The 13,492-nt window shown below is 46.5% G+C and overlaps 1 protein-coding gene across 50 annotated transcripts in view; it reads right to left on the minus strand.

The window, feature by feature from the left end:
* The window catches only part of Nin (ninein), a 102,172-nt gene that overhangs the window by 37,904 nt on the left and 50,776 nt on the right, over positions 1-13,492 (minus strand). For all 50 annotated transcript variants that reach the window (XR_015621783.1, XR_015621768.1, XR_015621767.1 and 47 more), the window contains 8 exon segments: positions 9,802-9,948; positions 9,055-9,222; positions 8,526-8,662; positions 8,033-8,173; positions 7,594-7,768; positions 3,459-3,569; positions 2,993-3,082; positions 452-590 (listed from right to left, as the gene is read on the minus strand). Coding sequence is in view for 21 of the 50 variants with exons in the window: in XM_087552710.1 (XP_087408836.1) it covers positions 452-590; positions 2,993-3,082; positions 3,459-3,569; positions 7,594-7,768; positions 8,033-8,173; positions 8,526-8,662; positions 9,055-9,222; positions 9,802-9,948 (1,108 nt within the window). In the remaining 29 variants the exon portion in view is untranslated.

Raw genomic sequence — 13,492 nt, forward strand, 5'->3', positions numbered from 1 at the left:
GATTGCAAGATGGCTCCCAGGCAGGCCTGCCCAACAGCCTCGCTCCTCCTCATCTCCCTCAAAGCCACAGGCATAAGCTCTTAACTGACTTGCTGCTGCTCTTACAGAGGCAAATAAGGCATTTAGTCTCGCCAGCCTATGAAAATCAGCTGTGAGTTCTGTGGTGTGTGGCTGGCTAACTCTTCCAAACCATCCTCATACCAGGCAGCCATAGTGGGGAGGGAAGAGTCAGCAATATCAGAATCACAAATATTTTTTTTTTAATAAAGACCTCAAGGACAAACGAAAAAGCCAGCCACGAGTGAAGTAGCTCAATAAACGAGACTGACTGCCACAGTCTCTCCCTCCCTGTCCTCCAGGATGCCAGTGTTCTGCAGTGCCCCACCCAGCCGCCGTTCTCCAAACCAGGTCAAATGCAGACATCGAAAAGATTGTGTGCAAATGTGCTTACCTTGGTCCTGCTCGATACCATCCCCGTGACCGTCCAGTTCTTCTGACAGCGCGTTCTGACAGGGCAGTCTGAGCACTCTGCCCTGCGCCTGGTACTCCTCTAGTTCAGACTGGAGCTCATCCACTTGGTCTTGTAGTAGCTGGAGTTTAAAAGACGACACCAGTCTTACATATGGCAACAAGAAAAACAGAGCAGAGAAAAGCAAAGTACAGGTTTTTGTGCTTCAAAAGACACCAAGAACATTAAAAAAAAAAAAGGAAGCTGAAGCGAGAGCTCGGAGGTTAAGAGCCTGTCTCGCTCATGCACAGGACAGGAGTTTGGTTCCCAGCACCATGTAAGGAGGCTCCCAGTCACCAGTGACTCCCAGGGATCTGATTCCTTCCTGTGGACTCTGTGAGACTGCACTCGTGCGCGGAAACAACACAAACACATAAACACATAATAAAAAATTTTGAAAATTTAAAGTAAAAACTGTACTTAGAAGAAAGTTTATTATCAGATAAAGGACTTGTAGCCAGAATTTATAAAGATTTTTAGAAGTCAAAGTCAAGGAATTCAACTTAAAAATGGACAAAGGCTATATCAGAGAGTTCATCGAAGAAGATATACAAACAACCAGTAAGTGTGTCGGAAACCTTCAATGCTGTTCGCTGCCGAGGGGATGACGAAGTCTATGATGGGGTATGACAATTGTAAAGGAAGAAGTGGTGGATGAGGATGCTCAAATGGTAGGAAAAAAATATGGTGCCACCACGTCAGAGGAGGTCTGCCAGTTCCTAAAAGTTAAACGTTGGCTTATCTTGTGGTCCAGCAGGACACTTCCTGGTATAAACCCCAAGAGAAATTAAGTATATGCCCATGCAAAAATCTGCTTCGAACCATTATTCACGATAGCCGCTAAAAACCCAGATGTCTATTAGCTGATTAAGAAATGTAGCACGGGGGTTGGGGATTTAGCTTAGTGGTAGAGCGCTTGCCTAGGAAGCGCAAGGCCCTGGGTTCGGTCCCCAGCTCCGAAAAAAAGAACCAAAAAAAAAAAAAAAAAAAAAAAAAAAGAAATGTAACACAATGGGATTTTATGCAGCCACCGGAAGGAACAGAAAACAGACACAGGCCACAACACCATGAACCTGGACAGTATCACCAAGTGAAAGAAGCCCTTCGCAAAGGACCAGTCGTTAGCTGACAGAAAATAGACCAGTGGTTGCTTGGGGCAGGGTTAGGGGTAGAAAGGGGGTGGGAATGGGACTTGGAGGAGGGGGAGACACAGAAGTGGGGTGGGGGTGGGGGAAGGATGGACAGGATGAACTGAGGGGGTGGGGATGCTGCTATGATGGGGACGGGGTGGGGGGAGGGGGACAACAGGAGAAGCTGGATGAAGTAGAGCAGGGTTTTCTTGGAGTGAAGACAACACTCTCGCATTGAATTGTGGTCGGGGCTCCACAGCTGGTTGAATATAATTAAAGACAGGGAACTGTATACATTGAATGCACACAATGTATGGTATGCAAAGGGGTTTGAAAAAGATGACCTGGGAGAATTCTGAAGGTGTGAGTAACAGATCTTACTCATGAGTTCATTCAGTTTAGAGTCAATTAAAGCAAGGACTACATGATTAGACCTAAGAGCTAACACTTCATTGTGAAGGCAGCAGATGCAAGCTGAAGCTCCTAAGAAGGCAGGCTAGAAGCAATCTCTTGAGGATTTCCTCATCTCTGCCAAAGTACAAACTGTATCTAAAACTAGAACTCAGCTCTACTTACCTTGCTAAATAAGTGTGTTCAGCTTAAGAAAAAAAATCAAATTCCTAAGCTTGGGGGAGCTAATTTAAGAAACAAACAGAGGACAGGCCGATAGCAGTGCATGTCTTTAATCCCAGCATTTGGGGGCAGAGACAGGCAGGTTTCTGAGTGCTAGGCCAGCCTGGTTCAGAATGAGTTCCAAGACAGCCAGAGCTGCATAATGAGACCCTGTCTCCAACAAAACAAAACAAGCAAACAAAAGAAATAAACAGACTCCTGCAAGCCATAAGAACAGCTGTATCTGGTAGACAGTGGAAAAGTTTGCGTGGTTTCTGCTCCTAGTTTTTGTATTTCTCAAATAAAAGAATATGCTCAAACCACATCAGATAATATAGAGTTTGCAATGATCAGCTAGGGAGGCTAATTTTGAGATAAGTACATCAATACAGCCACATTATTTTTTCACTCAGCAAAAAACTAGATAGTCCTCTAGATAGCAGCAAGATAGTAGACCTGAATGGAATTGGCTTGATTGCTTATAGCCCAGGATACTGAATCGTATTAAACAGCTAGCATTTATGCATGTGCTTGGTGTGTGTATACCCCTGGCTCTTTTCTAAGCACTTTACACAGATTCTCTCTGAACCTTTGCAGCTGCTTGCTGGGTGCCTTTAAGCACTGTGCTTAAAGGAAGTTTTGGCATCCACGGATTTCAGTGGCCTGACAAGCCCAGGGATGGCTGAGGCTGGGATTCGAACCCAGGCCCTCCCGTGCTGCTTAGCTATCCTCAGCCACGCACCCTGCACTGCTGTTCATATTCATTTCGCATCTGTGCCAGCCTCTCCTCTTGAAGAAAGAATTCAGCACTGCTGGGATCGAGGTCACCAAACTAGAAAGGACAAAAAAACAAAGCTGTCATTACTCCCAAGGGCCCTCTTTGACCTACCACATTCCAAAGATCCCAGTGTCATTCAAGCTCCCAAATATGACAGGAATGGGGCATTGAAGCAGAGGCACCACCAACCGGAAGAGGTTGGAAACACCCAAGAACGATGTGTGCAGCTTGGGGAGGGAGCCTGTCTCAATGCCAGGCAGCGAACGCTTTCCTCACAGCCACCATTGCTAAGTGGTAGCCTGGGAAGTTACAACTTCCTTCAGGCACCCAAATGGCTCCCTAATAAAAATGTTCTTGGCACTGCTTCTGCTCTTTGGGGTGAGTGACATTTTGGGCAGCTCACCCGGAAATCGGAAGTAGGCAGCTTTACCTTCTCCGCTAACACATTTTCCAAACTGCGCTGAAGTTTGCTTGTCAGGTTCTCGTACTCTGCCAACTTCTCTGCGTTTTCCAGAAGCTCATTTTCCAGGCGATTGTTTTCCTTGAGAAGGTTGGGAAAATAAACACGGCACAAGTCAGAAACCAGAAAACTGTTCTATCCCCTTAAAGGAAGTGCAGGCCAGGGACTGGGATCAAGAAATCGGTATCTATTATAAAAACTAAAGAGAATCGACATCAAATGATTGCTAAAAGGTTAAAATCCAGCTCATGATCCAAAAGTCTGACTTTAAAAAGAACCTTATAGGGCTGGAGAGATGGCTCAGTGGTTAAGAGCACTGGCTGCTCTTCCAGAGGACGGGGTTCAATTCCTAGCACCCACATGGTAGCTCACACCTGCCTGTCACTCCAGTTCCAGGGCTTCTGACACCCACACGGACAAACGTGCAGGGAAAACACCAATGCACATAAAATACAGGTAAATCATTAAAAAGTTAAAGCCTTATAAAATTGTGATGTTCCACATCTTAGCTACTAATAGGCCTGTGAAGATACTGAGCATGTGAAATACATCCAGAACCAACCGAGGCATACACTGTCAGAGGAAAGTACACCCTGGCTCTCACAAGGTAAGTTACAACTGCAGAAGACAGCACAGACCTATTTGTGCTCCCTGGTTCCATTTCCAAATTATGCCTTGTACTTACTGAGTTAAATGATTCAAAATTAATCTCACCTTTTCATAAAGATATTTTTAATACCAAAATTTTACTTTGATAGCAATAATTTTTTTTAAAAAAGTGTACATATATGGCTTTATTTTACTTCTGCGCAGCATTACGGTGGAGTATTTTAAACAACATATTCTCTGTGTATTGTTCAATGTAAGAAATCTGGTACTGAGGCACCATTTCTAGAATGGACACGAGCTGGTTCACAGGGTAAAGGCACTCGTTACATGATGTGACTCTCCAGGACCAAGTCATCCCTGATCTTCACATGCTCACGCCAGCGTGTGCCCCACCGGAAAGCAGGAAGGAAGGGGGGAGGGAGGGAGGGAGGGAAGGGAGGGAAGGAGGGAGGGAGGGAAGGAGGGAGGGAGGAAGACCTTGTGTAGCTATAACAAGAGACTCAGAAGGACCATAAAAAGAGTAAATTCTAAAACTTATTATAGTTCATGGGCATTACAGTTTATAGCTAACTTACAATTTTGGTTTAAGGATATAAAAGTTACATATAAATGGTTCATAATTTTTATGAACCATTGTATGAACTAAAATAACAAACCAATTGAAACTCATAAGCTTTTTTTCCATTAAAAAGAAAAATATCTGTCATAGTGCTCTGGAAAGATTTCACCCACATTTGTTTAAAAACCACACAGGCTGGCCATTGGACATACTTTCTTTCCTCTGCAGCGTTAAGGGCTGACTGGAAGAATGTTACTCTCAAAGTACATTCTGCCAAAAGCATAGAGAGCCAGTATGTCGTTATGTATTCTAGTTCACACTCTAACATAGCAATATGGAGTTTTGTAAAAAAAAAAAGAAAGAAAAAGAAAGAAAGAAATGTGCTTAAAGCCTTCCAAAAAAATAAAAATAAATAAATAAATAAATAATACTACCTTTTCCTTTAACACCAACTCTAGGACTTTTGTCTCTTAAAGAATATCTTCAAGTACCAACCAGGGTAGGGGATACCCAGGGGGGCTCCTACACACTCAGAGGAGGTGAGGGGTGGGGGAAAGGTCCCGGGGAGGGGGTGACGGGGGGAGGGCAGTGAGCAAGATGTAAAGTGGGTACGTAAAATAATAATAAAATTAAGGTTTTTTTTTTTTTTTTTAAAAAGAACACCCACACTGCTGAATCAGGGAATCCTGCTGCTCTGGAAGCCAAATCAGATATCACTGTGGAGCATAGGGGACAATGTGGCCCTAAAGAAGGAGGTGCACATAGCCGCGACAGAAAACAGGTCTCCTAACAAGAAAGGGGGTGTGATGGGAACGGATAGGGAGTGTGGCCTGTGGTGTTGGGGGACACAGCAAAGGAGCATACAGGAGGAATATGGGGCTCATGGAAGGCGCAGTGACAGGGCAGGTGCCAGGAGGGGCGGGGCGCCAGAAAGAGCCAGCAGGAGCTGAGGTTAGAGCAGGTTCTCAACCTATGGGTTGTGACCCCTTTGGGAACTGAATGACTGTTTCACAGGGGTCACCTACAATCATTGGAAAACACAGATATGTACATTATGATTCACAACTGCAGCAAATGTACAGTTATGAAGTAGCAAGGAAAAGAGCTATGGTTGTGGGTCACCACACGTGAGGAGCTGTATTAAAGGGTCACAGTGTTAGTAAGGGTGAGAACCACTGGGTCAGAGAACTACAGATGAGCCTCTGGCAGTGCCCGTGATCGTCAGCACCCTATTTTTCGAATTAATTTTTTAATGAATATTTGTGAGTTTCATACCATGTGCCCCAATCTCATTCGTCTACCTGTGGCAACCTCCCCCTAAACAAAATAAAAAACAAAACATAAAAAAAAAATCTCCTGATAGAAGCTGTATCATGTTACAGTGTGTGCCACAGTAGACCCTTTTGTCACATCTTTAACTTGCAAATGTTCACTGCAATGAGTCATTGGTCTGGTTCTAGCTTCTATGACACCATCAATACTGGATCCTCCCTGGGACTCCTCCCTGATATCCTGTTGTTTCCCTTAGTCATGGAGATCCTGTCAACTTTGGATCAGCAGGACCGGTCCTTTCATAAGTTCCAGTAGTTCATAGATGGGATAGATGTTGACTGACGTGAGCCAACTCAAAGCCCTGGATCTGGGCCTGGACGGTAGCTGAGGTGGTCTCCAACCAGCTCTCCTGCACTGCCCTGGCTAGCTTACCCAATGCCACGTATAGCTGGCAAGGGGCAGGGCTAGCTCTCCTTATGCCCTTGGGGCAAGCCCACCTGCACCCACACCTCCAGAGCCTCCACAGTGCTGCCCAGTTGAGGTGTGGGCCTGCTCTCCCCAGTGTAGCAGCCATCGAGGGGCTGGGCCTGCTCTCAGACCCCCAGGGCCAGCTCACTCAAGCCTTTGCCATCTGGGCTAGCAAACTCTAATACTGTTCAGGCAAGGTGCACGGCTCCTGCTCTCCCTCGCAGCACCCTACTTTTAAACCACAGGTACCTGCATGCTTGCCCCTGTCTTTATTGAGTTCTCTCTAATGGACATGTGGAAGAAAGGATTATTATGAACACACTGGAATCACCTGAGGGGCCGCAGTGCGTTTAGAACCTAACCAGAGAGGCTGTGGAATGCAGAGGAGAGGATACATCTAGGAGGTGTTTCAGAACGACAATGTGACCTAAAGGGTGCTGATGCGTGTGGACGGCTAAGAACTTTAACTTCTGGGACTTTCGGCAGCTGCTGCTGCTGCTTAGGAGAATGCTGATGGCAGAGGCTGCCCCTTGTGTTGGCCTTTCCTCAGTTGGTGTGTGGCCCAGGGGCACATCATAAGAGCAAACATTTCCCCGTACCTGCTATTCTGCAGACCACTTACTTGTAGCATCTGGTATGCTAACCACGCCGAGGTAAGGAGTAAGAGCTACCATGTGGCCATCTGCACGCTGGGAAACAGGCTTGGGTAACACCATCAAGGGTTTCCTGTAGGCAGTGGGCCCCAAAGGCCCAGTACTATGCTATCTGGTATGAGAGCCCAGAAAAGAGAAAGTCATGTTCTTCCACTGAGACAGAGAGAGGAAGGGAAGATCACAAGAGGAAAAACATGTTTGGAGATACCCAGAGACTAAGAATGGGGGCCAGATAGGAAGGAGAAGGAGAAACCGAGGATGAGGACATGCTGGGGATGGGGGGTGGGGACAGCTCTGCAATTGAGGTGTTGGCCAAGCTGCACCCAGTCCTAAGGAGAAGTGCGAAGGCTGTGAAGAACAGGATATACTATACACCCCTCAACACTGTCCACACACCAGACCCTGAGGCCACCACCATGTCTAGGCCATGACCAGGGAGAATCCTTGGATTTAGCCCTATGCAGACCTGTGCCCTCAGGGAGCTACAGTGTTCGCTGTAGATACCTAGCATGGACCCAGGCCACAGAGCTACCAAGAAGATTACCTTGAGGGAGAGGGCAAGGCGGTCCCGGATGTAATTCTCTTCTGTTTTGGCCTTTTCAATCTCCTGTTCCAGCTCCACCCGCTGCTTGCCCACTTGCTGCAGGATCTGTTCCCTCTCTTGGCGGAGTTCATTCTTTAAGGCTGCTATGCGCTCCTTGTATTCTTCATCCAGTTTCCTGTGAGGAAGGACAACAGGAAAATCAATAGGCGGCCTGGAGATCCCTTGGAGGACAGTAGGCGACATTGCAAAACTGGGGACAGAGGGCACAGAGAAAATGCCTAAAGTGTCCTGCCTTCCTGGTGGCTGGGCTGCAGCTAGACCTCAGCTCTGTCCTCAAGCTGCCTTGAGCAGAGGGCTGGGGATGGGGGAGGGGGAGGGGCAGTTGTGGGGGAAGGGGATAAAGAGGAGAAGCTGGGGTTTGGAGCGATGGGGGCCACACCTGAGGTTGTACTCGTTCCTCCGTTCAATGGCTGCATGGTGATCATCCACCTCAGAAGCCATTAGCGACTTCAGCTTTTCTGCTTTGTCCAAGTCCGACCGTAGTTTCTCTTTTTCTCTGACTACTTGGTCAACTCGTTCTCTAGAATTAGAAAGAGAGTGAGTTAGTAAGAAGCTGTTTCCAAGCAACCAGGAGACTCCCTCCCCTACACCCCCCCAAAAAAAACCCCTCATCTGGCTTGTTTCAGTACAAACACAAAACCACGACAACCAGAACCCTCCCCAAACAAAAAGGCTTTCCAAGGCCCCCTTCACATGCTGCAGCCAATCAGAGCCCCAGCTCACGTCCCTTCAGCTCAGGAGGGTAACTGTTTAACAGTTAGAAATGGAAGATGGCCACCCTGGCCTGTGGGTGGGAAAAGGTGCCTGGTGGTGGTGATAAGGGAGACAAGCTGTAAAGGAAATGAACCAGGCAAAGCTTCTGCTCAACTTACAACAAATGCCGGATCTCAGCCTTGAAGCTGGCTAGAGCTGCCTGGTGAATGCCATTCTTGGTAACCAAGAGTTCATTCTCAAGAGCCAGCGTCAGCTCTGTCAGGTTGATGTTTCCATCCAGGCTGAAATCCAAAGCCTGGGAATGAGAACACAACGTAGAGTCAGAACAAATGACAGGCCCAGCTTCAGAAAGCAGAAAGTGAAGCCATGCTAGAGACCAGGCAGGTCCCGCTCCACAGGAACAGCTTTTACCTAGAAACCTGCTTGGTTAAGGCAGTTGAGGCTGGCTGCTTGTATCTTATGACATCCCATCTGACATTGTAAAGAAACGCCGACCAAAGATGAGTTAAGAGTTAACGAGGTTAAAAAAACATGGAAATAAGCCATGGGCTTCTGCCTAAAGGAGGCAGGAAAAATTACCTCATTTCTGAGACCTCGCAAACATTAGGTCATCAAGGATAAATCAAAACAGTTTCAAAAGATCCACTGACACCCCCCTTCCTAGGACTGCCATTCTAGCTGCCACACCTTCAGGATCTCCTGGCTGTTCTCAATGCCCTCCTCCTGCCAGGTGTCCAGGATCCTCTCCACCGATGCCTGGCCCATCCCATCATCCAAGCAGGAGAAGACCCGGAAGCCAATGGTACTCATCATTGCTGACGAGGTTGTGGTCCGCCGTCCACTCTCATCAAAAGACTGGAAGGAGAAAAGAGTCTTAAGTAAACTGAGTTGGACCCCAGAAATGCAGCTAGATGCCTGTACAGTCCTGGCCACAGAGAGCAGAAGTTAACTTACACTGTTGGAGGGAGAAAGCCTTTGATCTCTGGTTCCCAGTGAGCCAAGCCTACAACCTTATCAGAAAGAACTGTTCTGGAAGACTCTTCGCCATAGATGAGATATTTACTTGACACCACATTTCTTCTACCCCACACTGTCATCAAGAGGCAGAATTAGCAGCCTTCACACTCTGTCATTTATGGCCGATTCTCAAACCATCCTTTCCTTTCAAACGGCTTAGTCTTTCGCATGCTCTGAATACTTTTTACTTCATGACATTTTTCTTTAGACAACAGATGAATTCATTCAGAACTACTAACTGGGTTTTAAACACTGATTCTGAAGGAAAATGTTCTGTTGGCTCTTCTTTTCTAAGATAGGGTCTCACCATGTAGCCCAGGCTAGCCTCCAACTTGTATTCTGTTCTCCCCTCTGCCCACTGTGCTGGAGGTCATGGGTGTGTGCCACCACACCCGGCTCTGAACGCTGATCTCTTACCTGCATAGACAGATGCCGTTTTAGTTGTCTATAGGGAGTAGATGCTGATGGTGTAAGGGATTTCCCAGTCTTAAACAGACCATAGAAAAAGTCTTCCACACTCATTGTACCATCAGGGTCGAGGCTGAGAAACACCTCTTCCAGCATCTAAGAAAGAACGATCATGTGTTTTAAGCACACACAAATATCACATGCACAACACACTCTGGCCAACAGAAATTCATACCACTATTGGCTCTAAAAGTCCAGACATAAAATTTTGTCTCTATTCTTATTCAAAAGAATTTTCCTCTCTAGAAATGGCCACCCTCCCCTCACTCAAACAAAATAAAACCCTATTTCTAACATCTCTGTAATTTTATACAGTTTAGCAATCAACTGTTGGGTTTGTTGTTGTTGCTGTTTTGTTATTGTTGTTGTTGTTAGTTTGTTTCTTTTTTTCTTTCATTCATTCTTCCAGGTCTGGCAGCCTTAAATGTCACAAGTGTTATTATTATAAATGTTTTTAAAATCACTTAAGACATACAGCTTCTCACAACCATTAATAAGATGTTAGTTAAAATGTAGCAGTTCTTAAGTGTTAACTGGCTCATGCTGAAGTTTTCAAGTCAGCCTGTGTGATGATTAGTGTTAATTGATAGCTTGACAGGATTTAGCATCACTTGAGAAACTGCCAGCAAGTCTGTGGAGGATTATCTTGATTGCACCGACTGAAATGGGAAGCTCTGTCCTTTGTGGCTGGGATCCTGGACCCTCCAAGTGGAGAAGGTAAGCTGGCCCCCAACATGTGTTCATCATCACCTGAATATGAGTGTGATAACCTACTGACTCAAGTGCCTGCTGCCTTAACTTCCATAGGATGACGGGCTGTGCTTTCGATGGTGAAACAGATAAATCCATGTGGTCTGAATGAGAATAGCTACCACAGGTTCATATATCTGCACGCCTGGTCAACAAAGGGAGTGTTTAGGATGCGTTAGGAAGTGTGGCCTTGTGGGAGGAGGTGTGTCACTGGGAGTGAGCTTTAGGTTTCAAAAACTCACATCAGGCATAGACTTCCTCTTTCTCTGTCTCTGTCTCTCTCTCTGTCTGTCTCTTTCTCTCTGCCTTCTGCCCACAGATTAGGACATAAGCTCTTAGCTGCTGCTACAATCCTATGCCTGCCTGCCTGCCTGCCTGCCTGCCTGTCACCATGCTCCCTGCCACGATGATTGTAGACTCACCCTCTAAAGCTCTAAACCAGCCTCCAATTAAATCCGTTTATAAGTGGCCTTGGTCACAGTGCTCCGTTATGGCCACCGAACAGTGACTAAGATTAAACCCTTTCTCCCTTAAGTTGCTTTTGTCAGAGCATTTTATTCCAGCCAAAGGGAGCTCGAACAGCATGCTAACACAGCAAATGTGGACTGGGGCGGATTGCAGTGATGTTCTTTGAAATATGCTCAAGTTATATTTTAGTGCGTTAGCCCAGGAAAGAGCAAGACTGGGTGAAAGTGATCTTGTGTGTGTGTGTGTGTGTGTGTGTGTGCAAAAGGAAAGTCTCAAGATGTAGAAAGGGAAGAGAGCTTGACTCTCCATTTTGCATGTCTGGCAGCCATCCCATAGTTTCCCTCACATGACAGGGAAGAGGGTGCTTGGACCACAGCCCACGTGTAGGCTTGTCAGAGAGATGGTATGTGCCTTAGTTCCGCAGGAATGGGGAAGGAAAAAGAGTAGTATGAATCACAGAAGCCACAGACAGGAGGAAAGGCGCAGACATCCCACTGAGACTCTTCCCTCCGTGTGATATTTACTGTGGAACAGGCCTCCGGGAACAGAACAGAAATCAAACAGAGACCTTACAGCTCACACTGCTGCGGTAGGTAGGCTAAGGAAGGGCCTGAGACCGCAGAGCTAATGAGCCCCCGCACGATGCCTGGGCCACTGAGAAGCAAGAAGACAGAAGACTAACAAATTGTATTTCATGTGCTCTTTGCCAATTTGTAGGAAACATATGTCTTGTTTGGGAGAGGATCCTGAGGCAAGGAAATTTCTAGAGGTTGGAAATCTGGGGAAGAAATAGGTTCTGACAGAATACTGTGACGGGTAGCATTTGGGACAAGATGCTGAGGTTGCCAAAAAGCCTTCAACTTTTCTGTCTCGTTCTCACCAACACTGGAGGAAGTGGCTTTCAGGACCATTCAATCAGAAATGTCCACAAAATCTAGACAAAGCAACAGATTATGTCCTTAGTGCTTGCCTGGCCTTTGCCAAATCAGTGTAGTTTCTATGTGGCCTGAACACTCAAACACTTAATAGACTCCTGCCAGTTATTTTAAGTCAGAGCTCTGGATGAGAAGTGTTGGGTAAAGGGATGTAAATTTAGAGAGGACTGGGTGGTCGGGACTGGGCTCAAGAGAATGTGGGTTACCGGAGCAACTAAGGCACCACACAGACCCACTTTAGGAACAAGGGCATTTTCATTTCCCACATTGGCCAGGTCGGTGGGCACTTCCTGGTGTGTAGGGTGTGAAACGTGTATCAGAATAGAGTCCAGGAACCCCAGAGACCTGGGAGACCGAGGCATGGAGGCTTCGGACATCAGAAAGCAAGCGGTCGTCAGGGGGCAAATGAAGCTGAGAACAAAGCTAGCTCGGCACATTGTCGCCTGTGGTGTCCGGAGGAGACGATTGTGGCTCGCTACTACAAAATATTTGGGGAAAATTTCCAATGTCAAAGAGTGTACCTCAAAGTTCAGCTTTTAAAATACCGAACAAGTCAAACGAAATCATCCTTGGGTTTGATGAGGCCTCCTGGGAGTTGGTCTGCTCACCCTGCCCTCTTACTTGTCTTAACTTAGAGCAAGTGGGGTGTGGATGACTGCCAAAGAGAGCTCATCTAGTTCTCCCTCACAAAAATAGGGGGCAGCAGTGATCTCACAGGCTTCCTCTGCAAAAGGCTGACAGAGTTCAAACTGCTTTGGGGTGCAAAATTCTGGGATCCCAAGTCCTATGCTAATCACCAGCTCAGCCCCTCTGGGTTCAGACCTAAGGGGTGGAGGGCAGGGCATCTCCTCACTCCTCCTGGTGGGAGGGGTGGAAACACTAAGCAGGAGCATGATGAGTAAAGCCTTCCTAATTCTAGCAGCACAGGGAAAGAACTGAATGTGCCCCTTGTCTCCAGTTTTAGGAGCTCCCTGCAGAAGAGGAAGCCAGCTCTCTGCCAGTGGCTGCCATTTACATTCCAAAAAATTGTTCTCAGATCAGGAACTCATTTGTGCAACGTTTCTCGGTAAAACACAAAAAACAACCCTTTGTACTGTACTAGTTCAGAAATTAGGATAATTAATTTAATTTTATGATTCCATAGACACCGCTGAAAAATAAATGGGGCGCTGGGATACTCCAAAGGTTGCCAGGGGGCTTATATAACAGTCACATCACATGAGAACAAAAAAGCAAAACTAAACTAAAAACCAAATTTTTCTGCAAGTCAGGCTACTTGGCAGGTTTTGGAGATCGGTCTCTTTCTTGGTTAGGAATGCGCTACCACTCTGTCCGGAGGAGGCAGCCAGCATGGTGTCACATATCATCATAATCAGGGATTCTGGAGCAGTGACTGTATTCCTAACCTCCAACTCCCCCTAATCTTTATTTGCAGCTTTCTGAAAGACACGTCTTAGAATTACAGGTTTTTCTGTATAGCCTCACGG

This window comes from Rattus norvegicus, chromosome 6 (genome assembly GCF_021556685.1).
Source record: "Rattus norvegicus strain SHRSP/BbbUtx chromosome 6, alternate assembly SHRSP_T2T, whole genome shotgun sequence".
In the NCBI taxonomy this organism is placed as follows: domain Eukaryota; kingdom Metazoa; phylum Chordata; class Mammalia; order Rodentia; family Muridae; genus Rattus; species Rattus norvegicus.